General features: G+C 51.1%; 6 protein-coding genes across 6 annotated transcripts; 4 read left to right on the top strand and 2 right to left on the bottom strand.

Annotated features, from left to right (window-relative positions):
* Positions 1-566: 566 nt before the first annotated feature.
* BDR25DRAFT_26192 (uncharacterized protein) lies at positions 567-1,971 on the bottom strand. Its single transcript, XM_033686734.1, has 2 exons — positions 1,227-1,971; positions 567-1,169 (listed from the first exon to the last, which is right to left on the bottom strand). Exons 1-2 carry the CDS (start codon positions 1,789-1,791, stop codon positions 826-828), a joined length of 909 nt encoding a protein of 302 aa, XP_033548207.1. The 5' UTR covers positions 1,792-1,971; the 3' UTR covers positions 567-825.
* A 5,016-nt stretch (positions 1,972-6,987) lies between these two features.
* BDR25DRAFT_223317 (uncharacterized protein) lies at positions 6,988-8,588 on the top strand (the record flags this gene model as incomplete). The annotated part of the gene is made up of 4 exons (XM_033685095.1): positions 6,988-7,202; positions 7,280-7,307; positions 7,367-7,900; positions 7,947-8,588. The coding sequence occupies 4 exons, from the start codon at positions 6,988-6,990 to the stop codon at positions 8,586-8,588; spliced, it is 1,419 nt and encodes a 472-aa protein (XP_033548208.1).
* Positions 8,589-10,720: 2,132 nt separating this feature from the next.
* BDR25DRAFT_223812 (uncharacterized protein) lies at positions 10,721-15,046 on the top strand (the record flags this gene model as incomplete). The annotated part of the gene is made up of 4 exons (XM_033685125.1): positions 10,721-10,942; positions 11,056-11,153; positions 11,211-13,220; positions 13,273-15,046. 4 exons carry the CDS (start codon positions 10,721-10,723, stop codon positions 15,044-15,046), a joined length of 4,104 nt encoding a protein of 1,367 aa, XP_033548209.1.
* Positions 15,047-16,369: 1,323 nt separating this feature from the next.
* BDR25DRAFT_303396 (uncharacterized protein) lies at positions 16,370-16,573 on the top strand. Its single transcript, XM_033690001.1, has one exon. The coding sequence runs from the start codon at positions 16,381-16,383 to the stop codon at positions 16,549-16,551; it is 171 nt and encodes a 56-aa protein (XP_033548210.1). The 5' UTR covers positions 16,370-16,380; the 3' UTR covers positions 16,552-16,573.
* A 480-nt stretch (positions 16,574-17,053) lies between these two features.
* Positions 17,054-20,650, bottom strand: BDR25DRAFT_26260 (ARM repeat-containing protein). The gene is made up of 6 exons (XM_033686775.1): positions 20,173-20,650; positions 19,937-20,117; positions 18,186-19,882; positions 17,568-18,123; positions 17,405-17,514; positions 17,054-17,351 (listed from the first exon to the last, which is right to left on the bottom strand). The coding sequence occupies exons 1-6, from the start codon at positions 20,218-20,220 to the stop codon at positions 17,097-17,099; spliced, it is 2,847 nt and encodes a 948-aa protein (XP_033548211.1). The 5' UTR covers positions 20,221-20,650; the 3' UTR covers positions 17,054-17,096.
* A 3,100-nt stretch (positions 20,651-23,750) lies between these two features.
* Positions 23,751-25,165, top strand: BDR25DRAFT_342637 (uncharacterized protein). Its single transcript, XM_033693749.1, has 2 exons — positions 23,751-23,994; positions 24,102-25,165. The coding sequence occupies exon 2, from the start codon at positions 24,212-24,214 to the stop codon at positions 24,752-24,754; it is 543 nt and encodes a 180-aa protein (XP_033548212.1). The 5' UTR covers positions 23,751-23,994; positions 24,102-24,211; the 3' UTR covers positions 24,755-25,165.
* Positions 25,166-25,321: the final 156 nt, after the last annotated feature.

Genomic DNA, 25,321 nt, shown 5'->3' on the forward strand with positions numbered 1-25,321 from the left:
ACCTTGACTTCACCCACACCGCAGGCGGCGTCATTACCCGCATGTTGGCTCATAGAATAGGACACGACACTTGTCAAATTGAACCATTTCTTTGCTATAGTTTAATTGCGCACATTCAGCTGCTATCATTTCCTACAGGCCGTGGCAAGGGTGGAGTCGGCCTAGTAAACCTCTTAACAAAAATTCAAGAAGTTGTCAGAGAGGATGCTAGTTTCCACCCTAAATTAGGCCCAGTCACGTTCCGTCGTAAGTTCCAACATGCAGTAGATCTCAGACACGAAGCTTCCCTGGCTCACAACCCATCTTAGACATACTAGCGAAGAGACATAAAGCATACTGCCAATAAAGGATTGTCAACTCATCATCGTCAGAAGCCGGCTTTCCCCCGTCATCAAACTATGTGCACTTGAAATGTGAAAAGAGAAATAAATGTGCCCCCAATGTACCCCAGCAAACAGAGAGTTATGTGACTCCTTTATTGACCGTGAGACCATTACCTGGGCCACACAACCGTCGAGAAAGCATCCATTCCACCGAGCGAGTGATGTTACCGCCGAGGAACGCCGGAAGAACAGCCAAATCAGATGTGTTGTAATGTCTCGAGAAGAACCAAAAACAAGCTAGGACTAACCCCTTACAGAAGAGAAAGGCTCGTGTAACAATCCGTCCATCGTCAAAGAAACATTCAGTCATCTTGAGAAGTAATCGCCCTGGTGAACCCTGTTCTATGAACAAGCAGACAGCCGACAGTGAACAACTAGCCCGCCGGATCTTGTTCTATACGATAGGGCCTCCGATATGGTATCATCGATCGGTAGGAAGCTTTCAGCTCTGACCGTTCTGTTCGTTGTTGTTCTCGCGGTCTTTTATCTCATCGGGAACAATGCCGGCATTTTCACATGCGCGTTTGTATATGCCACACTCGTCCCAGGCCCGCTGCATTTCAGCTTTAAATTTGTCGCAACTGGCGCTCAATTCGGTAATGGCCTGCTCCGTCAGAAGCTTCTCAAGAGTCCATTTTTCGATGTTCTGCTGCTCATTCTCTTTTAGCTGTGTGATGAACTGAACAGCGCGCTGGAGAATGGAGCCCTTGTTTTTCTCGCAGCCGGGAACAATCTTTGCAAGCTCATTTATGCCCTCGTTGATGGTCTCACGACGGCGGCGCTCAACTAGAAGAGAGTTAACGGACGTGTCCATGATATGTCGAGGTCAGCACAAGCACTTACCTTCTTTATGATTATCTCTTCGCACCTTGTGCCATTCCTCTGAACCAACAGGGGGTTTGTGGCCGCCCGTGTTTGGTGGAGACTCATTTGTCGCTGGTTGGCCTGACCGTGGGGTCTGGGTCGCGGCTTTGAGAGCCTCGAGGCTGAAATCTTGCATGCCGGTCTGTTGCGGCTGGTGATGATCCCCAAGACTAAATGAGCCGCCTTCTCCGCTCGAGTTTTGTGCCTGGAAGGAGAGTTCGGTGGCTTGGGGGACGGTCATCTGATGATAGGCGAGAGCGGCGGCAGCGGTGTCTCCTACGCTAGACGCGTTTGCGCCGCCGTTCTGGTGGACGTCGAACTGTTGCTGCATTTCCTCCTCGTTAGTTGAAGCGTTGTGTGCGGCAAGGAATGAGGCAGTGGCTTGGTCGCTCAAGTCGTTGGCTCCGCTGGACGCGTTGGCGGAAGGTGCGCCTCGGGAGGTGCCGGTGTCGCGTGAATCGCGCTTTCTCTTGTTGGTGGAGTGGACAGAAGCACCCAACCCAGTCTTAGATGTGTCGGTAGGATAGCCCGCAGTATCGGCCATCTTTATTGAGCGTCCCTTATTCGAATCGGACAGGCGACAGAGGACTAATAAAGAGTAGGCCGTACCTTCGTGTGGGAAGAGGTAGTCTTATTCGGTGGGTCTTCACGCACGCAGTGTGAAGGTCAGACGGTGATTAGGGGAGGTATCGGTTGTCGTGGTACAACGTCTCTATGTAGGCAACCGGAACAGAGCCGTGAAAGAGCTAGCAAGGCTGGGTCCAGTGACGACAGCGAAGTTCGGGGTTGTCGGAGGGATGTGGGTAGGTGCCTGAGGTCGAAGACGCAAACCACTTGAGCTACGAACAGTTGCGCTTTGCCCACCCGTTCATGCACAACTCGAATGCAGTACCGCAATAGCAATCATGCGCCGATCGATCGCACACGAGGCTAGACGAGCAACAAACGTTAGCATGTGCATGAGAAGGGATAATGTGTGGGGTGTAACCGGGCAATTGGTCGCATTGATTGCTCGCCGCTGTGGGACCTGTCATCGCTCGAATAGGACTCATCGTATCGTGCCAGCTACTAGGTCGTCGGCAGTGCACCGTTTCTCCCAGGTGTGCGCTCATCCAGAACGCGCCGGATGCCGTGTGGATTTGAGCCAGCGACGTCCTGGAGACAGACTGCCGCGATCGATGGTTGGAAAGCGCGACTGGAGAAGAGAATGCCTTGAAGTATATCGTAGGCCACACAGTGGATGGGGAGGAGAAAGGGAATAGCAAAGTGTTGTGAAGGAAACGATAGCGGACTTACTAGGACAAGACGTGCTCGCGCTCACAGTCACGGGGACAATCTTTAAGTCTTCAGTCAACAATCAATAGCTGGAAACCGCCGCGCTGCCGCAATGAACCTTGCGCGTAAGGGGGTACTGTAGAAGGGCAGTAAAATCAGCCTTCATACCTTCAGAACAGTTGATTACTTGGTCTGAGTACGTCGCAGAGTCTCTTGAAGGTAGGAGATATCCAGAGTGAGGGCGGAGATCACGAGGGAACGGAAGGTCGAGGTCACCTGAGGGAGCCGGGCAGCTTTCGCCATTTAAACCCAGGCAGGCCTTCGAGGCTTGGCTAATCCGGGTCTGTGCCTAGGTGTGCCGACTAGCGAATGGCACCACCCTCTGCCGGCATGCAGCGAGCTTCCCACTCAACTTTCTCCCCTCGGTTTGCAAGATCGCTCATCGCTTCCTACATTCACGGCGGTATCATTCAATGATCGGGGTGCTCAAAATAGGTGCTTATATTCCAATTCATGCCACAAGCCCTCTCCTGAGTCTATTCCTCCATCCAGCTTGTTTCCTTATTGTCTTGTCATGAAACGTATCATCCTCTGTCCCGTTCTCATCGCAATTTTCCCACCTTCTCAGCACATCTGTCAAGCACCATCGTTAGGCGCACCGATAGGTTGCTGTCGTCTGTCTTGCGAACGAATGTGTCAATTCCGTGCCCTACCCGAGATGTGGAGAGAGCCCTGGAGAATGTCTTACCGGATCACGCGCTTCAAACCAAACGTCACATGCGAAACCCCACATCACGTTATCCGCCCTACTTTTCCCGTTTGAATATCGGTCCGAACACGCGTGCTGCCCACAAACCCGAGGGCGCTGCTGCTGCACCACCCCTCCCATCCTAGCACGATTGTAGACTCTTATCGGTTTTGCTTCCTGGCCTTTTTGAAAGCCAATGATGTTCCACTACCCTCATCGTCTTATCTTGGTGCTTGCTTTCTTACCCATCTAGGACCACATAAGCTGGAAGCAATACGTCGGTTTCGCCACAGTCAACACACCACTTCCTTTATTCCATCCACCCTTTCCCTTTCTTTTAGACCTCATGTGACGGATGCACTAGAACGGCAGCTCAAAATGATCAATAATACCGCTGAAGGCTTCTGCTTGCAGATTATTACTGCGGCCTAACATCTTTTTCAGCACTCACACTATTTGCTACTGAGCCTTCTAGGATTTTAGCGAATACATCATATTTGCACCTACCGTGGAACATAACCAGGCCATATTTGATCAGTTAAACCTCTTACTAGAATGATGGGGACCGTGAACATAATCCAAAATTCTGTCCCAAAGCCACCCCTCTTAAGTTCCAAGTTAGGCGATGAGACCCAATACATTGCTTTAGGGCATACAGCAAGCCACTAGTTTACCCTGACATGATAGCACTGTGCCAGGTCGGATGCCATCTAGCACAGCCGGAACCGTTTCCCATCCACTTCCATCTAGTTTCCTGGTTTCCTAGCCTAGGGTGAACGAGAATGGGACAGTAAGACGATTTGGATCTCCAAAGACCTTTGATATCATTCTCGGAGACTAATATGTTGTAGCCTCGTTTCTGGTAAAGTATTGTGTGAGATCTCACGTAGGTCATACAACTTCGAGGCGTCCACCTCAGATCGCCTACCTAACCTAACCCCCTATGCACAGAATTCAGCTACTGGAATCTCACGCGTGTCCATGCGGTGCCTAGGCTGGCTTTCGTTACTGTCTTAGAGGTCGAAGGAAATCATTTCCATGTTTCCTTGCTTCAGTCCCTAGTCTGTCCCCTCATATATTTCCTTTACAGTGTCGCAAATCGTAGCTACGCCATACTCTGTACCATCGCTAACTCTTCCCTCCCATATAACAGTATCGTCGAGGTTTAGGGCATCAACGGAATGACGTAGTACCCTGTTTATGACTGACTTCGATTAGGGTCCAAGCATTCCCCTTTGTAGAAGTTGCGATAGACCGACGCCGACAACGCTAAAGTGACGACGATGAAACCCTACGTTGTCCCTAGCCAGGCATTCGTCACTGCGTTGGAGCTTGAAGAAGACCGTTTCTCCTCTCTAATGCCCTCAGGATCCGCCGCGGAAGCCCCCACCTTACTAAAAAAAAATCAATATGGGAAACCCTCTCCAGCTTTATTTTTAGAGAGGATCAGCCGCTATAGCCTCCCAAGCAGGTGTTTGAACCCGTTTTTGGATATTAATGGTACTTTCAGAGTGCCGGGCTCAAACTGACGCATTTAGTTCAATGAACTGATAATAACCACTGGACCATTGCACTTAAGGCCAGCTTATTTGCACCCTATTATTGAAATAATCAGGGATTTTGGGAGTAATATAGCCCTTGAAGAGGAGTAGAAAAGCGAGAGATCTTGTTTGGGTTGAAGGAGATGAAGGACTGTCAGAGGACCAACATTAACTTTAAGTCTACGACGATAGAGCTCGAGCAGGGAAGTGGGAAGGAATCGTTAATTGATACATTCATACCGTTCTCGCATGACCACAGATTACTGACTTCATGGCTCCAGGGCGATCTAATGTGATGAAGATACGAACTCGTTCTCTGTTCACGAGTCACTCTTCAACGAGTGTTGCTCATATTTAGCATAGCTAGACTCCCTTTTCAGTAATACACAGCCGGTTTTCGGGTGTGGGGGGCGAAGGTGTGTATCGGTAGGCTTCCGTGGGATTGCAGTGCCGTGCAAAATGGCACGGTTGTAGTGATCTCTTTGGGTTTGGGCAAGTGCGTGTGTGTGGGCACCAGCCTGCTCATGACGTTTGGTATCTTGGTCGGTGCCTATTTCTCGACAATGAACATAACTAACTCTTAATTATTGAAAGCCTATGCCAGCCTTAAAAAAAAATTATTTGCCTCACGGTATCCGCGTCGAGTAATCTACTGGACGTTGAGACCTACCACGGAACATAATAGGCTTGGTTTGGGTAGAAATCAGTATCCTGTTGGGTTCTCCCTGATTCCAGCTGGACGGGGTAGAGTCTATACCCTCCATGTCAATGTTCCGAGGTAAGTGCTAATACGCTCTATAGTAATCACACTTCGAGTATAGTAGATTACATAGGCGCAGCGCGAGGCTGCTCGCCAAGTAGCCTGCGTACTTGCCATTACTTTGCAGAGGAGCTGTGTTAGCTTCTTTATAAGTTTAATGCGTCTAAGCACACGCCAAAATTCGCAAAAACACACTCAAATAGGGATCATGCGACACCACACAATCACCACCATGACCTTCGCAAATGCGTGGTGCGACTTCTGATGAGGTATTTTTGCAAGAGCAAGCAGCTTGCCCTAACTGTTGACAGTGACAATCATTCGGTGCAGCTTCTGGCCCCAGTCTTGTACGACAAATACGAGCGCGGCTTATCCAATCCTTCCCCAATCGGCCTCTTCTAGAGTTACCAGAGGTGTGTGACTTACGATTTGGCATTAGGCAATTACTTGGATGTTTGATCATTTCACCGCTACTGAGGGCTGACCAATATGTATCTGAGCGACTGATGATTCGAAGAGCATATCGTCACCTTTCTCCTGTCGAAGTGGCTGACTTCAAACATCATCTGAAAGGGCTTAGTGACTGAGTGGAATGATGTATTCCTGACGGGAACTAAAGTATTTCCTTTGATACACTTCATTCAGCCTTAGCCTTGTATATAGAGTATGTTCTTATATCCGTGGAACAGGATCAGAGTTGAGCCCATCTATCAAACTCCTTGTGAGTATCAGGGAGAGCGCCACAGGATGACACTTTGCGACCTAAAATAACCCCTCCCATGTTCCGCGTTAGGTGAGATGATGCAGTAGTCACCGCAGCAAAACAATCATCACCGTACTAGACATCATATTTTTTCGATTCATGGAGGCTCGTAGGGAAATATAGACCCTGTCTTTCTGCGGCGCCTTGTAGCGTCACCTCCATTGCAAGCTTGTCAGAAAGTCTGTTACCCCGCGGAGATTTCTCGAACGAGAGGATATGCCTTCCATTCGAGCTGCTTGAGAGTTGGGGTTTGAGACAAGGGTTCGCAAGAAACTCATATGATCATCGGAGCAGCTCAGGGAGATCCGACCTCCTTCTTATTGGAGTGACACACGTCACCATTCAAGTCCAGGTCGTGAAAACCTCATGATCAAAACAAGACGGTGTCAAAATTAACCTCAACCACAAGAAGAAAGATAGGAAGGGAGGTCTCCGACGCTACGGCTCTAGCATCTTCCACGAGCGTCCGGGCGTTCCAAGGTTAGCGTCATGGCCAAAGCTCGTCTTGGCGCGAGCGTGGAGAAGAAGAGCTCTTGTCAAAAATTAAGAACCTTACCAACACCCTACCTTACTTTCAATCATACTATTTTCTTGACAAACCACGCGCATCCCCCTAGGAAGACTCTTTCAGAACCTCAAACCCCTTACGAACAATGTCCTCTGACGCCATAGCCAACCCCCAAACAGTGGCGCCGAGTGAGTCGAAGAGCGCCCGCAAGAAGAAGGCCAAGGCAGAAGCTGCTGCCGCAGCTGTTCCTGCCCCAGACAAGTCTACTTCTGAACTGGGAGCTGGCTCTTCCGACGCAGCAGGAAAGACCAATGGCGTTGAGAGCGGTTCCGAGAATGGATACATTAAGGAGCTCCAAAAGTGAGTCGCAGGGATTCCTACATCACCGAGCAACACGGCTACCTTCACTTCATGTTTGCTGACTGATTTCTGCACAGGAGCGTACGAAATGTCAATAAGAAGCTCGTAAGATCAATTTTGTGCCTCAGCCTACCCCAAGCATGACCTAATACTTCTGCCTACAGAATCTCATGCAAAAGGTCGATGCCATAATTGAGGCAAACCCCGGTATCTCTCTCGATGACCTCGTGTCCTCCCGCAAGATCAACGCCGACCAGAAAGCTCAAGCTTTGAAGAAGCCCGGTCTTCAGTCTCAGCTTGCTCAGCTTGAGGAGCAGATCGCCCAGTACAAGAAATTCGACCAGGAATACCAACAGAAGATCGCCCAGGAGAAAGAAATTCTGCGCCAATCACACTCAGAGGACCTCGAGAAGCTGAGGGGGACCTTGAAGGCGGAGGCGGCGATCGAGGCGCGAAAGGTTTTCAAAGAAAAGTTTCTCACTCTGTCGAGGTTCCTGCGGGCAGCTGCCGCTCGACGCCAGCTCGAAGATGACGACTCAGATTTGACAAAGGCGTTCGAGGGTGCATTGCTTCTGGTATACGGCGGCGATGCCAGTGCAGTTGCGGCTGCTGAGAAGCTGATTGACGGTTCCGAGGATAATGTTCCCTCAACTGAGGGTGTATCCCTGAGCGTAACCTGTAAGCCTTCCTCAAAGAATGTGGCTACCTTATAGTACAGGGCTGACTATTGGACAAGACGGCCAGATTAAAGAAGCTGCTCTCGAGGAGGCTCCGTTTGCAGCTGAAGAGGCTTGGGTCGACGACGTGGCACAGTCACAACCAGCTCCGCCTGAAACCGAGACTGAGACCACTCCAGCTATTACCACCGACCCAACTATTGCTAATGCGGGACTGACGGAGCTCAACACAGGCGTGACATCACTCAATAGAGGCGCGGAGGCTGCTGATACACCAAGCGCACCACCGGCATCGAGTGTCGGCGCAGGTGCTGCGAATGCGGCAGCGGAGGAACAGTGGGACAAGCAACCGTCTGGATCAGATGATCCCCTAGCGGAGTCTTTCGAGATGGTGCCGCGCGACCCAGCTGAGACTGAGTCCCCGGCGGCTGTTGCCCCTATCAGCAGTGTGCAAAGCTGGGCTGATGAGCCTCCTGAGCCCACTTCTACCACTACCCCAACATCTGCGAACGGCAACGATGGTTTCCACGAAGTACATCACAACCGAGGCGGCAGGGGACGAGGCGGACCGCAGGGTGAGAGTCGAGGTGGATATAGGGGCAGGGCCGGACAACGCGGCGATTATCGCGGACGCAGTCGTGGCCGTGGAGACTTCCGTGGCCGTGGCCGAGGATCAGGATTCCGAGGTGGACGGGGAGATTCGCAGTAGGACTGCGTTCCACAGCTAGGTGTTCCGAATATTTGGGGGAGACAGTTGGGTTCTTGATCTCTTTCATCGTCCTTCTCACTCTCTCTTGAGGTCTGTTTCCACCGTATCGGACATCTGGGCGAAAACTAAAGCATTGCACAAACTGCATGTCTGTACAGCCTAATCATTTTATATGCATAGCATCGGAGCCTCGGGTTCTCGGAAAAGGCCATACTGTAATTTTACATGGGCCGTCTACTGGGGATACGGTTGCTCGAATCAAAAGGGCTTGTATCACATTCTCTTCGCATCTCTGTTGCTTGTGACTGGTCTGGACTCTTCCCCTACAACTTTTCTGGTAGGGGTCATGATTTCTCGTTCGACGTGCCTTCAGCACAATTGTTTAAACACTGGCCGCAAATCTCACCCTCGTCCATCAGGAGTTACCAGAGCACATTTGCACGATGCGCCCAGTTATGCCATTCTGTACCTCTCGGTATCTTGGGGGTGCACAGCCTTACCTTTTGTCACTACCCGATTACTTCCTATCCCCTGCACCGAATCGCATTTTCGCTGCACCGAAGCTCGAGGGTCATTTTTCTCCGATAGCGAAAGCTTGGGCCAATGGCTGTCTCCGCACAGCGCGGATGTTGCGTTCCTGCAGATCGATCCGGGGCAATGGAGGAAGCAAATTAGTTGGTGTGGGATGTGGGATGAGCGGCGATTCTGCATGATGTGAGTGGTAGGGCTGAGAGAGCTTGTCAGATAGCCGAGATGTGGTGGAGGCGGATCGCACTAGATCTGCTGTGGCGTACGGTGCACAACAGTGACGATTTGCAAGACAATGCGCTGGATGGGAACTGTAGGTAGGGGAGTATGGGCGAAGAGATGGATTGAAGGGTATTATAGGGAGGTTTGAGAGATGGAGTCAGTTTACTTAAGTTAGGAATACGGCTTCTTCAATGCTGTTCTGAGCATTAGAAGATCTGAACTCCAGACTAGAAAGGCCTAAAGAAGGCTTTAAGCCTAGATCTAGTATTTGGTTTGCTGGGAGAATGTCGATGGGCCAAACGGTCCAGCTTCAAACTAAATTGAAGACGTGCTTGTGCACTGATGGCGTGGTGGTGCGAACTAGTGGGACGGATCTGGGAGTCCGATGGTCACCCTCCTGCAGGCACACAGAAAATTCCTTGCTGAAGCGCGCGTCTATGAGACAACCGAGAGGTATGTATCGTTTACCATTTAGTTGCCACAGTTTCGGAGCAGCGGTCTTGTTAACATTCACTTCCATGCATGACTTTTGGAAGCCGTGAGGAGGACAATAAACATTTCCATCACACCTAAAAGTGACTAACGAAGCAATTAAATACACTCTATGCAGCCACTTATGACAAAATACAATAAGAATTGATTTGCAGTGGAAGTGAGCATCCTCTTGATGACGTCCTCGTTACTTCTAGAGAGAGAATTATTTGGCCAAGTCTACCTTAATTATGATCCTAGTATGCGACAACTTACTGTATTTGAGTGTGTGGGGAAAGGTCAGCAGTAAACAGCATAGCAGGGCTGCACAGGACGTGCCTCCAGTGAAACCAAAATCGTTAGTGTGAAGGGCGGATCTGATAACGAACGTGTGCTGCGATGACGTGCATGAAGACTGCAAACCAACTAGCTCACACCACACTGCTCTGTTCCTGGCGAGAGCAGCATAGCTGCAAGGCCCGTCAAAAACCCCGCCCTCGCTGCATGTTTTGCCGCTGAAAGCAGCAGTTTTACGCGTGTTTTCTTCGGGACTGTCCAATCTGGGAGGATTCATGGTGTGTCCTGATCATCACACCACACCTCCCTGGATATCGATTAGGTATTAGCGCGGCTTGGCAACCCTGCACCTCTACTTTCAACCGCCTGGCCATTATAGCGTCCACACTCGCTTTCTACCACCCAAACCACCCGCTATTGCCACCGTCCACACGCCGAAGTTGATGCGCAGTCCGTAGGGAGCTCGTGGTGCTGTCAGTCCTTACCGATCGCGCTGTGGCGAGGATCGCCGGATGCTGCACTCGGACCTCCTGCGAACGACGTCTGCCAGCCCCCAACGAGCCCTGCACCTGCCCTGAGGCTCCACGCTGCACTCTACCGATATTTCCTTCGCAATGGAGGCGGAGACGGATGTGGTCCCGTCGGTCGAGACGACTATTGCTAATAATGAAGATGCTGCACACCCCAAGCCGGCTCTTACGCCGCCCACGAGCGAGGACATGGATAAGAGGGAAAGGCTGTCGTCGGAGCTCTCTGAGCTGGAGAGCGACGATGATGACGAAGAAATCGAACCCGATCACTATTTTGAAGGAGGGAAAGTACCTGTATTCAAGCCAGTAGGTCGCATCACCTTCACCCTCGGCAGCTTCGCTATGCGGCCTCCTATGGATGCAAGCCCCAAGTCGCATGCGATTGAGAGGGTTCCCATACTGACAGTATTGCTTTGTAGACAATGGACCAATTTCGTAGTTTCAAGAAATTTGTCGACAAGATTGACAAGTATGGTATGAAGTCGGGAATAGTCAAGATTATTCCCCCCAAGGAATGGTGAGCATCGATGCGACCCCATCATGTTTGACAAAGGCTAAACAAATCCAATCACAGGCGCGACGCCCTCCCCGACCTCAGCGAAGCAGTTAAGACGATCAAAGTCAAGAATCCCATCACCCAGGAGTTCGCCGGGCAGCATGGCATATATACTCAAGCGAATATCGAGAAGCAGCGATCATACAACCTGCCTGAGTGGAAATCGTTGACTCTTGAGTCGCATCACCAGCCTCCAGCGAAGCGGGGGGAGCGACGGAGGGCTGCCGTCGAAGCTCCAGAACGAACGCGTTCTACCCGCGTCCAAGCATCCACACAGCCTGTGAACACAGACAGGACACCTACACCAAGGCGCGGACCGGGTCGGCCCCGAAGGCGCCCGCTCAAGAAGGAGACTAAAGATGATGACAAGGCTGACGAGGAACCCGTTGACGTACCGCCCACACCCACGTCGCCCGGAAGAGAAGAGGAGAAGAAAACATTAACGAGAAAAATAAAGAAAGAAGAGCAAGACACTGCTGCACCAGCCAAGCCACGAGGTCGTCAACCTAGGTCAACTGCGTCTCGTAGGGTGAACAACAGGACTGAAACCACAAATTGGGTGGATGAAGAAGCTTTTAAGGACTTCAATTATCACCTCGAGAATGTCGAAGAATACACTGTTGAGAGGTGCAAGGAACTCGAGGAGAATTATTGGAGAACCATCAACTATGGGCAGCCGATGTATGGAGCCGATATGCCTGGTTCCCTTTTTGATGACCGGACAACCAGTTGGAACGTCGCAAAGCTGGAAAACCTTCTTGATGTGCTCGGCACTAAGGTCCCAGGCGTCAACACCGCATATCTCTATCTAGGCATGTGGAAAGCTACCTTCGCTTGGCATCTCGAAGACGTCGATCTCTATAGTATCAACTATATTCATTTCGGCGCCCCGAAGCAATGGTACAGTATCTCACAAGAGGATGCGAGACGCTTTGAAGCGGCTATGAAGAGCATCTGGCCACGCGAAGCAAAGAACTGCTCCCAGTTCCTCCGACACAAGACGTTTCTTATCTCGCCTAGCCAGCTCGAGAAGCAGTTCAACATTAAGGTCAACCGTTTAGTTCACTACGAAGGCGAATTTGTTATCACCTACCCCTACGGCTACCATTCCGGTTACAACATTGGTTACAACTGTGCTGAGTCCGTCAACTTCGCAAATGACGCTTGGTTGAACTATGGGCGCATTGCTAAAAAATGCGAATGCGAATCCGACAGCGTCTGGGTAGATGTGAACGAAATTGAACGCAAACTGCGAGGTGAACCGACTCCGGAGTACTACGAGGAGACAGATTCGGAAGGAGAAGACGATGGTGCGGATCATCTGCCAAGTCCTCCCCCAAGTGTTAAAGGGAAGGCAAGAGGAAAGGGTCGCAAGCCCGCGAACAACAAACGGAAGAGGGGAGAAGAAGAGCTAGCCAAACCAAAGAAGCGCATCCGAATCCGCCTCAAGGTGCCAGGCAAGGAAATGCCTTGTATCCTATGCCCCAACGATGTCGAGTTTGACGACCTCCTCCCAACCGATAATGGCCTTAAAGCACATCGTCTATGTGGCGATTACACACCGGAAACCTATGTGTCATCTTCGCCCTCAGAGAGGGTGTGTAATGTTGGTGGTATTGGTAGAGATCGCCTTGAGCTCAAATGCAATTACTGTCGCTCGAAACGTGGAGCTGTCTTCCAGTGCTCTTCTAAGAAGTGTACGAGGGCGTTCCACGCCACTTGCGCTTTCGCCGCTGGTGTCCAAGTCGACTACGGTCCGATGCAGACCTTTGGCGACGAGGGAGTGGAATATGTCTACGACGGATACGACTTCCGCTGCCGATGGCATCGACCCAAGAAGAGGCATGCTAAAACTGTAGATGGTGAGACTCTAGAGAAGGACAAGTTCATCTTCAGATATGCGAAGAGTCTTCAGCCAAAGGATGTCGTGCAATTTCAGTACCTTGGGACAGATCAAGTTTATGGAGGCGTGGTTGTCGAAAACAGGCCTGGTGAATGGACAGTCCTTGTTGATGTACTTCCTGATGGGTGAGTCAAGGATCATATGAATATCAGTTGCTGTCAGCTAACACCTTAATAGCGACCGTGTGGAGCTTGAGTGGAAATATCTCCTTGCTCTGGATCCGACTGAATCACAACGGCCGAAGCCATCTGCAAATGCACAACCTCTTCCAGAACATATCAAAGACAATGATTCGTCACTGAGCATTACTAACCGCACTGATGGTGTTCCAGCAATGGGCGATTCATTCCTCGACCCCAACTCGACGTTGAAGTGGGCCGAGTTCAACACTGCTCCGGAAGTTGCTCGGCAACTCACCAGGGTCGACTTCAGCAAGGAGAACCAGCTCTGGTATTATCTCGGAAAGACTTCGACCGAAGCAAGGCCACAGTATACCGACGATCCTACAAACCCGAAACACAATCTCAAGGCCAATTTCCTAGATACCGTCAAGCCTGCATCGATGCCAATGGGTCCAATCGAGCGCCGCTCATATCCAGCGTCGTTTCCTATCAAACCATCTCCAGCCCCCACTCCCCGAACGCCTGTGCAGCCGTATATTCGACCCGCTGAAAAGCCCTACCAGTACAAACCAAGGGTTGAGACGGCGACTTATAAGTCACCGGTGTACAACTACTCACCGGATAGTCGGAAGAATCCTAATTCACCCGTGGCACATCAGCCAAATGTGGTATACGATCACCGGGCAACGGCCCCTCAATATGGATATCCGTCGTCTACTAACGGCTGCCATCGTCCGTCGCAAAGCTACAACAACCATTATGCGCAGGCGCCGTCAAGTTCCTCCAGCTGGGAACAACCTTCAACGGCAGGACCCCTATTGAATGGAATCGACCAGTACGTCCGGACAAGCCAGCCTTTACCACCATATCCATACCACCAGACAGCTACTCCAAGTAGATCCGCCCAATTACCCTTGTTCCCGTATAACCACCCTCCAAATTTGCGTCCAGCATATAGCTCACCTGCACAGCACACGTCCGTGTCACAGTCACCAGCCTCACCACGCAGTGCCGCACCAATTTCAGGAATGCTGAGCAGCACAGCAGGAACTGCCAAATCTCCAATGTACGCGAATGCACCCTCCTCCTCCTCTTCTTCTTCTTCATCTTTTACTGCACAATCTCCCCAGTCTCAAGCAGATTACCTTGCCTACATTACCAAATATCCTTACCTGAAGAACGCATTTTTAAGGAGGGCAAAGACTTACGTTTCTCCTTACAGCCCCGATGGCGGGTTCACGCCGGAATGGACACCCAAACCTGTGAATGGCAATACGAATACCGCGACTAGTGGACCACAGTCATCCCATAGACCCACCCAGGGCTTGAGGTTGAGCTTTAGTAGCGAAATTCCATCACTCCCAACGCCGAGGCCGATGCCACAGTTCCAAACACCGGATGCCTTCCAACGGGATGTTGCCAGAGCACCGCCCCAATCCATAGGACTTACCAAGTGGGAGCAGATGGTGAAGCAGTTGGCCTCGACAGGATCACAGACTCCCAGCACTACTACAATATCCGCTAGTCCACTACTGCAAGCGCCACAGCTTCCTCGACCACCAAATATGCCTCATGAGCTGTCTACGGGAAACACACCAATGCCTAAACAAAGCTCACTTGCAGCTGCACCAACCATTGAATCGAAGTCAGCGCCTCCTATGCCGAGCGAACCGCAAAGACCGATCCCCAGTCCACTAAGTGATGCGACAAATAGCCCAAAGAGACCAGAGTATAGCCCCATTAGCGATGATGGGACAGGGCCGGTGCCTAGGCCGGCTTTGCCATCTCTACCTCAGATTCACTCTGCAGAAACATGGAGGTACTCCTAATTTGTGAACACACGGCCGCATGGGATCCTAGAGGGCCACGAGGCACATGCGCGGGATGAGGGGATGAGTGTAGGTGATGTATAGAATTGTACGAGTGGAAACGGCTTTCCCCTCCTTTCTTCTAAGACTATGACATGGCTATCCTAAACCTGAGCCCAAGCACTTTTGGTGCATAGGCTTGCGCTAGATTCGGTTAGGGTTGGTGGATTTCCACATACTGCACGAAATCGCATGGATATGAACTTTAATGGCAAGTTATGACATGCCCTACTCTCGATCACAATGAGTGATAATGACGGGTTGGAGTTTGATGGGACTTTCTGTTCTGCTGTCTGTCAATTGTTGCGTTTTCTGAGCGGGTGGGTGGGTAAGGGATAATCATGGGTTGTGGGTGCGTGGACCAAAGATGCATTTACTCAAGGACTTCTGTTGGGTTGGGTTTAAGGATGGAATTCAGATTCCATCTATTTCTGCTTTCGCGGAAACGGGGGGACTTAACAGTGCCTGTGGTAGTTCCTAAGGTTTGATGAGTGTTTAGCAAGCTTTGTATTTTTGTGGAAAACTGTGGACGAAAGATGAGGGTTGGTGATAGTGATGGTGATGGCTAAATTTCGCAATTATAAAGGGATCCAAACAATGGAATGTTAGATGATCAATGAAACTTGCTGTCTCTTGCCCAGCTGAGGTTCGTTTAGTAGATAGCTTGAGGAAGTGCTCTCTAACTGACCACCCCTTTCACACAGCAAAAAGGTTCGTCTCGGAACTTCACATATACCCAAGTCTGGCCTTTCTGATATTTTACACTGCAGACATTCAGGTGATAAGGGCGGTATTGGGTATAGGATAGATAAATTATTACACAAATACTCAAAAATAGCGACTTTCTTGTTTGTTTTGGTCTAGCAGTTAATGTAAGGTGTTATTTTATCATAGATAATCGAACACTACAAGAGTGTGAACAATTGTGTATTTCGAGATGCAAACCCAGGTCCCAACTCCGAGTAAAAGCAGTGGTGGTATCGGTAACGTCAACAAGTCTAGGTTCTTCTCTATCACGATAGAAGAGTAGTAAAAGTATAGGATTGAACTTCAGGGAATACTATTACAATCCAAATCAGAAACGACAGGTCGGCAATCAGAGGTAATCATACCTGGGCTTGAACCCGAGTGTATACTTCACAGTAACCGCTGTGTGGCATATAAAACATCAAAACGAATGGATCCACACAATCAACAAAGTCAAATATTTTCTTCCGTTCAACCCACATCCACCCCCGATCTACTTTTATACCAACCCCAACCCAATCCCCACCATGCCCATTCCCAAAGCCCAGATGAACTCTAAAACTACTATGGTATCCCAGCCTCACATGTGTCTAAAAGCAGACGCCAGCCATACATATCACCCGAAGCACAACCCACAATCCACAATCTCACCAACACCAATCAATCATTCTGCCCCAATCCACTGTCATCACCATCATCAGAGCATTTCCAATTACTAAATCAAATCCCTAGCTTTTTGTGCAAAAAAGCAAAAAAAAAAAAAAAAAAAAAACCTATGAGTGCGAGTGAGTAAAACAAAAACACACCCGTACACACACAATCTCGCTTCTTGCCTGCATGGAAAATAGTAGTAGCAAGTAGTAGTGCTGGAGTCATTTTGGGCGAGCCTGAGAGGAAAGCCTGGCGGACTCTGCCTTTATGCTTACATACGTCGTACGATATGATATGTTATAGAATATGAGAGGAGGGAAGAGAATCGGGCGAAATAAACAAATGGGGGAGATTAAGACACGAGACCGAAGACAAAGAGTATCCGAGGTTGAAAAGAAAAAAGAAAAAAAAGAAAGGATGGTATATAACATGCTTCCCACAAGACCCAATCTATACCATGATAGATTAATTAGAGACAAACACAGAACACCGACGCCTGAGTTTCTCATATTCATGCATGCAAAGTAGTGTAGTGCAGAACCGAATCGGTAACATGACAAAAACAAGGCGATTAGTAGTCGCCCGAGGCCGTTTCTTGGGGATTTCGTGGTATCTACGAGGAAGTATTTGCGATGCTGACGCCGCCCCGGGGAGGAGAGAGAGTCTTATTTGCAAGAGGGGTTGTGTTTACAGGGTCATCGACAGTACTGGTGTTAGTGCTGGGGAGCGAGCTGCTTTGAGGGCTCTGGGCGTCGCTGGTAAGGGGTGGCGTGGGGGAGATATCAGTCGCGGAGCTGATGGAATTGCGCTGAGCCGTGGGCGAGGAGACGCTATCTACGCGGTCGAAGCGGTGCATCTTTTTCTCAACCTACAACGAAATTAGCATAGCCGATGTAGGGAGGGCACAAATTCAAGACATACTGAAAGCACTTGCTTCCCCGAAATGATCTTCTTGGCCTTATCCATCTCTGGCTTGAGGAATGCGATAAGCTCGTCATAGTCTTTGCGGCATATTGTCTCTAAAATTTTCTCTGTGGCATTGTTAGCAACAAGGTGGAAATCAAGGATTGGAAGGGAAACATACGGATGACATAGTTGCCATAGTTGTCCTTGATGAGCATCATCAGCGTACTCTCCCCACGCTCGGGCTTTTCAATAACCTTCAGCATGATCTCTCGCCGCTGGTCATCGGTTCCGAAGATTAAACACTTCTCAACAACATTGCTCGCGAATTTGTGTTTCGAGAAAACAAGCAATTGCCCTTTGACCAGTGAGATGAGCTTCGCGCGATCGTCGGGACTCCCGTGTTCAATAACATGCTGAGTCACATAATTGCCGTATTGGTCTGTGATGAGCTTCGGTCCTTCTGCATGTAGTTCCTCAAGAATGAATCTCCGTGCTGGCTCTTCACAATATTCGAGCACTCGTTGGATAACCCGGCATCCGTAAGGGTGCACGGCGAGGCTCCCGACCTGACCATGGAAAGCATCAATGATGAATTGTATGTGCTCGAGGGGTACGCGTTCGATAGCTTTCTGGATGACGTGATTGCCGTTCTGGTCCTTGACACATTTGGTGACATCTTTCTCGAGCTCCTTCACTAATACGGCTTGCTGATCTGTTAGAATGTGCTCCAGTGCCTGCCAAAAGTTAGCTCCCTGATTACGAGGAACTAGGAACAAGGTACTCGAAGGTAATTCACCTTTTGTACGACTCTGCAGCCGTACATTTGCAGAGAAAGATTCCAGACCTGCCCCTTCATACGGCTCGCAAGGATCTTCTTTTGGGTTTGGTCCCCATGCTCGAAGAATTTCTGGATGACGTAATTTCCAAAGACATCTTGCATTAGCTGCAATGCATTCCCTTGCAGTTCCCTGAAGACTCGATCCTTCTCGTCACTGTTCGCTGTCTCCAGTTTCTGCTGGATGAACCGGGATCCATGTTGATCGCCACTGAATTCGACGATGTGGTCGTAAATGTCCTTCAACTCGTACCGTTTACTAGTTTTGCTGTTCTGCTTGAAATCATATAAGCACTTGCTGACAACACCGTCTGGTTGCGCATGATCTCGTGGAGCTCTGGGAGCTTCGATCATATTCATCATTCCAGGAATAGCGGGCATGGCGAGGTTTGGTTGCATCCCGTTCAACTGCATTCCGTTGGGTATGGAATACGCATAGCCGTACGGAGATCGTAGCTGATTGGTAGCTAAGAGATGCTGGAAATGCTGCTGATGGAACTGGGTCGGGTTGATGTAGTTACGCCGCTCCTGTTGCTGCTGGTAGCCTTGCAGCTTGCTTTGGAAAAGAGCAATGTTGTTGCCATTTGCAAGAGTCTGGTCGTTGCGGGAAGGGTAGAGGTGGTCGTATACTGGTGGTGTATGTGCATGCGAGTAGAAGGGACTCTGCCTGACTCCAGTTCCGTTAGGCGCACTGCGACTGTCGAATTGAAAGGAGCGGAATTGCGTGTTAGGATCACTCAAATGTCCATTTGCGTAGCTATCGGGAGTGTAGCTCCCTGTATGTGCGTAATTTCCGTCTTCGGGTCGAGCTAAGCTTTGCGAGTCTCCGTATGTGTCGCGTGGGAAGGCGGAGTCGTTGCCAGAAGGTGTGAAAGCAGGAGGAAGTCCATTGATGCTCACAGATGGTTTGTGTGCAATCATGGCCGTGTCCATATCCTGATCGGCAATGCTCATCCTCGACAGTAGATGTAGCGAGTCGCTTTGAATTGAGCCGCTGCGCTCTGGGAATGCACGCCCGTTAGCATGAGAGAATGAGGAGTGTTGGCGGGGACCCGGCTGGGTGAACCTTGAGTATTGGTCATTGTTCTGCGCAAATTGCAAAGGCTCCGCGCCGTGTCGTGAAGGGGGCAGACTGCCGCTACGTGATTGTGTACCACTCGAAGGACCAAAATACTCCGAGGCGGTAATGCTTCGTCTGTCATCATTTGGGGAATGCACTGACCCTGCATCCGGCCAGGAGCCCACCGTTGTTTCGGAGCGCTGCGGATTACTATCACTCTGACCGAAACCAAAACTGGAGAAACCATTAGTAACCAAAGGATCAACCTGTCTGGTAGAAGAAAAGTTCATTGACGTAGGGTCGAGTAGTGGCTTTGGCGGTTTTGCAACGGGGCCTTGGTTCAGACCCGCCGACCTGGACACAGGAAAGTAGGCTGACGAGGTGGAGTCAGCGTATTGCTGAGATTGCGTTTGCGCGATGGACCTCTTCCGCGCAGGTGAAACTCCGGAGCTTCTTGCATGGGGCATGCCTGTCGCGTTGTCTCCCCAAGGGGAGCGATTAGGTTTCCAGTTGTCGGATTCCGATGATGCGACGAGAGAGCCTGAGCCTGTCTTGCCTTCTATTGGGTCCGAAGGACTGCTGATGTAGGTACCATTTTCTGTGGAGCGGTGAGTAGCACGGCCTTGTGCAGCATTTAGAGAGACGGATGTACCTCGTGGCCGTGAGCTCTCTCTCACAGCTGACCCAAAGCCGGCGCCCAGTGTGTTATTGTTCCATATGCTGCCACCCCAGCCAGCAGTGTTCGCAAAGCCGGGCGTCAATGCCGTGTGGGACGGTCGGTCGCTTTCGGCACCGTTGATGGCAACCCCGCCACTGAAGTCGCGGGATCGAGGCTAAGAATACATCGTCAGATTGCGGCGAGTGTAAGAGCGGAGGCGCGGGACCCACATTACTGGACATGGCCGTCATATTTCGACCAACAACCCCAGGTTCCATATTACAAGCACGATCAAACTACAAGATTCAAGATAAGAGTGGGACAAGGGATCGTATAGAAGAGATAGAGAGTGTTGGGGGTGTTGGGGGTTTGGGGGTGTTGGGTATTGGGTATTAGGAAGGCCCACACGCTGGCAGACGAGGCAGCCTCCACAGGCCCTGTGAGGACGACTGGAATAAAAGGACAGCTGAACCGAGGGGCGCGGGTGCTGTGAGTGGCGCTGGGTGCAAAATCGCTGGCAGCGCCAAAGAAAGAGTGGTAGATGAGACTGGAGAAATGGGAAGGCCTATGTATAGGTAGAGAGCTGAACTAACCCCAGGCGTCAGCATTATCGCACTTGACAAACGCCAATTGGTGAGCGAGGGGACGCGGGGAACGCACCAAAAGGTATTCCAGAGGGACCTCGAGAACAAGAAGGGAAGAGGGCGAGGATATACTACAGGAGGACTTGAGGGCGAGCGAAGGGGGGAGGGGGGGGTTGTCCTCGGGGTTGAGATGGGCAGGTTCGGCGGCGCAGCCCTTGAATGTGTGTAATGTGGACGAGCAACGGGGTCTTTAGCCACTGTGCATGCTAAATTCGAATAGATGGTATCGCGTGCCAGTCGGGGGACGCATCAGGGTGTGCTGCGATGCTCCAGCGACGAGGTGAGGAGGGACGCAAGGGTGGCAGGCTGGACAATTGCGGAATGGAAGCAGTGAAGCCGTAGCCGGGCGTGTTGTGTGCGGCGGGGCTGAGGCGGGCAAAAGGGTGCTGCTGGGGGGGGAGGAGAGCGGCGTGATAGAGGGGAGAGGGAGGGCAGAAGGCAGCAAAGCGTCGCGTTGGGGAGCGCTGCTGCGAGGTGTGGTGGTCGAGGGCGGTATGAAGACTGAATGCCACTTCCAGGCGAGCCAGAGCCAGGCGAGAGGAGCCCCAGATCGGCGCCGCACTAGTCGCGACGGGGGCGGACCCACTCGGGAAGGGCCAACGTCAAAAAGGACGGTCCGCTGTGCACTTCAGATTGCAAGATCCACGTCTGGCCGCTGCCGCCTTCGTTGCTACTGTTCGTCGACGGAATGCAACCCTCGAGAGTCGTCCCTGTGTCCTAGCTGGTGCTCTGCCGTCCGTGGTCGACGGTCGGCTGTCTGCTGTCTACTGTCTATTGTCTGCTGTCTGCTGTCTGCTCCAACCCCACTGCTCTCTCTGCTGTGCCCTCGTCGGTTGTATTCACTCGTGTGCCGCCAAGCAAGAGGAGGAGTCGCCCAGGATGCGACGTTTCGAAGGGAACGACGCAGTCTGGTCATTCAATAAGACACGATGCGCTGAGATAGAGGGTGAGACAGAGCCCTCGCTTTGCATGGGGAAAGGAGACTTCCTCATTATGTACAGTACGAAAGCGTTTCACAAGTGCCATGCCGGGTCCCGGGCGCCCTTTTCGTCCCTCCAACATGCCCGGCCTGATCGTGACTATGCTTCATCAAGATTCCTGCTCCCAGAGATATCTGATGTTTGCCCCTTCCCTGGCTGCCAACCCCCCGACCCCCCCCGCCCCCGATGTTCTCCAGGCATACATGTTCCAGTGTGTCGGCTTCCCGCAACCCAGTGTGCCCTATCCATATCCAGCACCAGTGGATATTAATGCTAGCAAGTGAGAGTTGGCACCTCGAAACCCATATAGCATATCTCGGGTGAAGATGATTTGAAGCCTCACTTGCACTTGCGCCCTTTCCACAGAAAGGCACATCCTAGCACCCAATGATCCATGCACCCACAAGATATTGACCAGCGGCTTCAGCAACATGTAAGCTAATGTGATGCAATGACAGCAGTCTCCTGGCCATTGGATCGCCTCATGACTGCCTTCTTCTACCATGCGAGGCCTTCACTAACTCTGTTCTGCATGCTGCCGCCCAGAACGGTGCTCTGAACAGTAGTATACTGTTTTCTGGTTTTCCTGAGATCAGGAAGCTAGTCAGAATATGCTCTCCTATCCCGAACTCGACCTCGCAGGTTCTGGCAGTAGCCGTGGGATTCATTCTAGTAAGAGCACAAGAGAGGGGAGCGCACACTCGACATCCACTTTGTGTGCAAGTCGTGCTGCGTTGGCGTGGGAGCGAGCGAAGCAAAACATAGTACTGCTTCAACGACAGGTCATTTCTCTTCCGTCGGGAGGTGTAACAACCATATCGGGACTCTGCCTCTGCCCCAGCTGGAACGTCATCAAATGACGGCCACTCTTTGAGCTTTAGCCCACGGGGAGGTAGTCGTCTGGCATCTGTACACCGCTCTTCGCTTGTTATGGAATGTGGTCGTCGTACCGGAACCCAAACTGATGATCCTGTATGCGTTTGCCAATTGCCAGAACGCCATTGGCGGTGCAGAAGCCATGCGCGAGAACCGGCGACTTCGGATGCATATCGGAGGCGTGTATCATCTATTTCTGCCAGGGATTATCGGGGCCGTCGCTTCTAGAAAAAGGGAGAGGCTGAAATGTGGAACATTTTCAAGAGCTGTCCTGTCACGCCTTACGAGATGGTGGTCTCCGGTCTGCAGCGCTTCGAGAGTCTTACGCGAACTCAGCCATGGAACAGAGTGCTTCCGTCGAGCGGTGGCATTGGAAAGTAGCGCTGCGACATGTATCAAGGCATGCCAAAGGGACCTTGAGCGAATCCGGCGTAGAGGGATCTTGGAGATAGCTCGGGCAGTTCAGTAATAATGCAAAATGATGCTGAACTGCCGGCGCCTTTCCTCCTTGGATATAGTAACCGGCACTCAATCACATCTGATACTGACAAGACTCTTAGATGGTCGCAAAGATCTGCTTTCCACGAGTCCGTAGCATGAGGCACAAGGCAGTGATGGATCTTCGTTGTCTGCGCGCGGTGTCGTCCTGCTGACACGATTGGGCTCTCCTGCTCTCCGTGAGTCTCAAGGCGCGCGCAGCAGGAGACTAAGGGATTCGTCATGAAGCGGTTCGCAGCAAGCTGATGCTGGCCGGAAGCTCGAACTGCCGCGTAAAGGCGACTGCTGCCGCACGTTCGGTGTTCGTCTCAGGTGTCGAGCAACCACGTTGTTAACATTTCTAAGGCCGAAACATGGCATGTCTCGTCAACAATAAGCTTAAAGCAGGTGCAGATTGCATTGATGGTATAAATCCGGGGAGAACCCCCCATCCGAGGTCTCGCGTGGTCACTGGCAAGGAGGCAAGACGTTGATTCTCGACTTTTACAATTTGCCTAATTCGTTCCACCCTCGTCGCCTCTCGGGTCCCTGCCGACGATCTAAAGTCGAAACATTCCTTTGTGGTCCTGCTTCTCATTCGCTGCGTGTGTGTGCTGTCCCTTTTTGTACGCAACTGCCTTAATCATCTGTTCTCTCTCTTTGTGAGCGCCGGGCGCGTAAACGGTCAAAAGCAGCATGCGTTCCGGTGCTCTTCTCAGCATCGTGTTATTGTCTCTCGCTCATTGGGAATAGCTCGCGCGCTTCGTTGGCTCGAGGCAGTGTTCTTCATTTCCGACTCGCGCGCTAAGGCACCAATTCATTCTGCCGTTGGAGGCCCCGGCGCAACGCCCAGCGGCCTGCTTCCCAAAGAAAACCAACGGCTTGTCCTCTCCTTGCTCCTGTTCTCACTCTCACTACCTTGCTGCACTCCTCGCCTCATCCGCCTCTCCTTCCCCCTCCTCCTCATTCCTCTGCGGCACCAGCTTCACTCTTTCAGCTGCGCGCACGCATCCATTCTTTCCGGTCTTTCTAGCCCCACGCTCCCTGCTGCCACTGATCTTTTGCTCATGATAAGGTGCGTTCGCGGCTCTCCACCGACATTCCGCCAAGAAGGCCTCCATTCCGCTCCTGCTCGACACCACAACTCCACCCGTTGATGCCATCATGCTGACATGGTGACAGCTAATTCGCTCCTTGACTGCTACTACCGAAGAAGACCGCGTCATCTGTCAAGGTTTCGAAAGGACCGCATTTTAACGACCGCATACATACGTACATTCCCACCACGCACTATGAAAACCATCCAACTCCTCGTTGTGCGCAATGACAAAAAGGACTCTCTCGACCCTACAATGGTCAGCCTTCTAGTTTCCCTGTTAGTCCTCGTCGTTCTTGGGCTCGGCCTAATTGGAGCCCTCATCTTCCTCCGAAACGTGCGTAAAGCGAAGAAGGAAGCCGAACTTCCATTGTACGAAAAGAGACAGTCAAAAGTCTCAAACCACCGCCGATTGACAATTACTGCGACCCCCTTCGGCAAGGGACGCCAATCCATCTACGTCTGCCAGGAGAAGCAAGACCTGATGGCGAACTCCTCCAGCCCTCCACCCAGCCCGGTCCCCGAAATCCGCATCACGTTCCCCGATGAGGTTGATGAGACGGGCAAGCGGCAGTCTGGCAGAGTTGTCGTCGTTCGCGTTGGAGAACACAGCGTTGGGTTGGAACCATTGAATGAGGATCTTCCGCCATACCAACGCGATTCATCGGACCGCTTCGATTCATTGGATCTTGACCGAATTGGTGGACTCAAAGAGAAGAATGAGAAGGATTACTCGTAACTCTCAAGCTCTCGAGGCTAAAACCCCTTTATCCAGCCGGCTATCCAGCCAAATCTGCCCAACGAACAATACCCCTAAAACTCTTTTCGCATCTACGCCGCTTGGCTACGACTCTTTTACCTTGATGAACGCTTTGTTGTGCTACATATCAGATTCTGGCACTTTCCTTCTCGCCCGCCGCCATCGCCGATTGACAGCCCTCGTCTATGGTACGGGTATGAGGCTTAGGCCTAATTGTATATTTCTAGGAGATATGGAGCTAGCTCACCTCACCTTCCGTCGTGGTGTATCATCCATCTCCACTGAGGTTATGTCCTCTTACATAGCTTTTATTCTCTAATGTATGATAAATCCCTCTAACTAGTCTGCTTAAGTGCGGCCAGGGAGTAAATACAAAACCCCTTTTCAAACAGACTACTGGTCTTTTTTACTGCATTTGTTTCTAAGTGATGATTTGCTTAGAGTAGCTTAACGGCGTTATGCTCGCAGGTCTGCTACTGGTTTGGCATGGTGCCTAACAGCATGTTGTCCCAAACCACGGAACATGGTTAGGACGAAGTCTATCGA

The sequence above is a fragment of the Lindgomyces ingoldianus genome (genome assembly GCF_010093535.1).
Source record: "Lindgomyces ingoldianus strain ATCC 200398 unplaced genomic scaffold BDR25scaffold_14, whole genome shotgun sequence".
Classification (NCBI taxonomy): domain Eukaryota; kingdom Fungi; phylum Ascomycota; class Dothideomycetes; order Pleosporales; family Lindgomycetaceae; genus Lindgomyces; species Lindgomyces ingoldianus.

Coding starts and splice junctions, on each gene's coding strand:
- BDR25DRAFT_26192 (XM_033686734.1), bottom strand. CDS start 1,791: ATGGCCGATACTGCGGGCTATCCTACCGACACATCTAAGACTGGGTTG. Junction 1,170..1,226: donor AAGAGATAATCATAAAGAAG/GTAAGTGCTTGT, acceptor ACTCTCTTCTAG/TTGAGCGCCGCCGTCGTGAG.
- BDR25DRAFT_303396 (XM_033690001.1), top strand. CDS start 16,381: ATGAACTCTAAAACTACTATGGTATCCCAGCCTCACATGTGTCTAAAA.
- BDR25DRAFT_26260 (XM_033686775.1), bottom strand. CDS start 20,220: ATGGAACCTGGGGTTGTTGGTCGAAATATGACGGCCATGTCCAGTAAT. Junction 20,118..20,172: donor TGACGGCCATGTCCAGTAAT/GTGGGTCCCGCG, acceptor ATGTATTCTTAG/CCTCGATCCCGCGACTTCAG. Junction 19,883..19,936: donor AGAGAGCTCACGGCCACGAG/GTACATCCGTCT, acceptor ACCGCTCCACAG/AAAATGGTACCTACATCAGC.
- BDR25DRAFT_342637 (XM_033693749.1), top strand. CDS start 24,212: ATGAAAACCATCCAACTCCTCGTTGTGCGCAATGACAAAAAGGACTCT.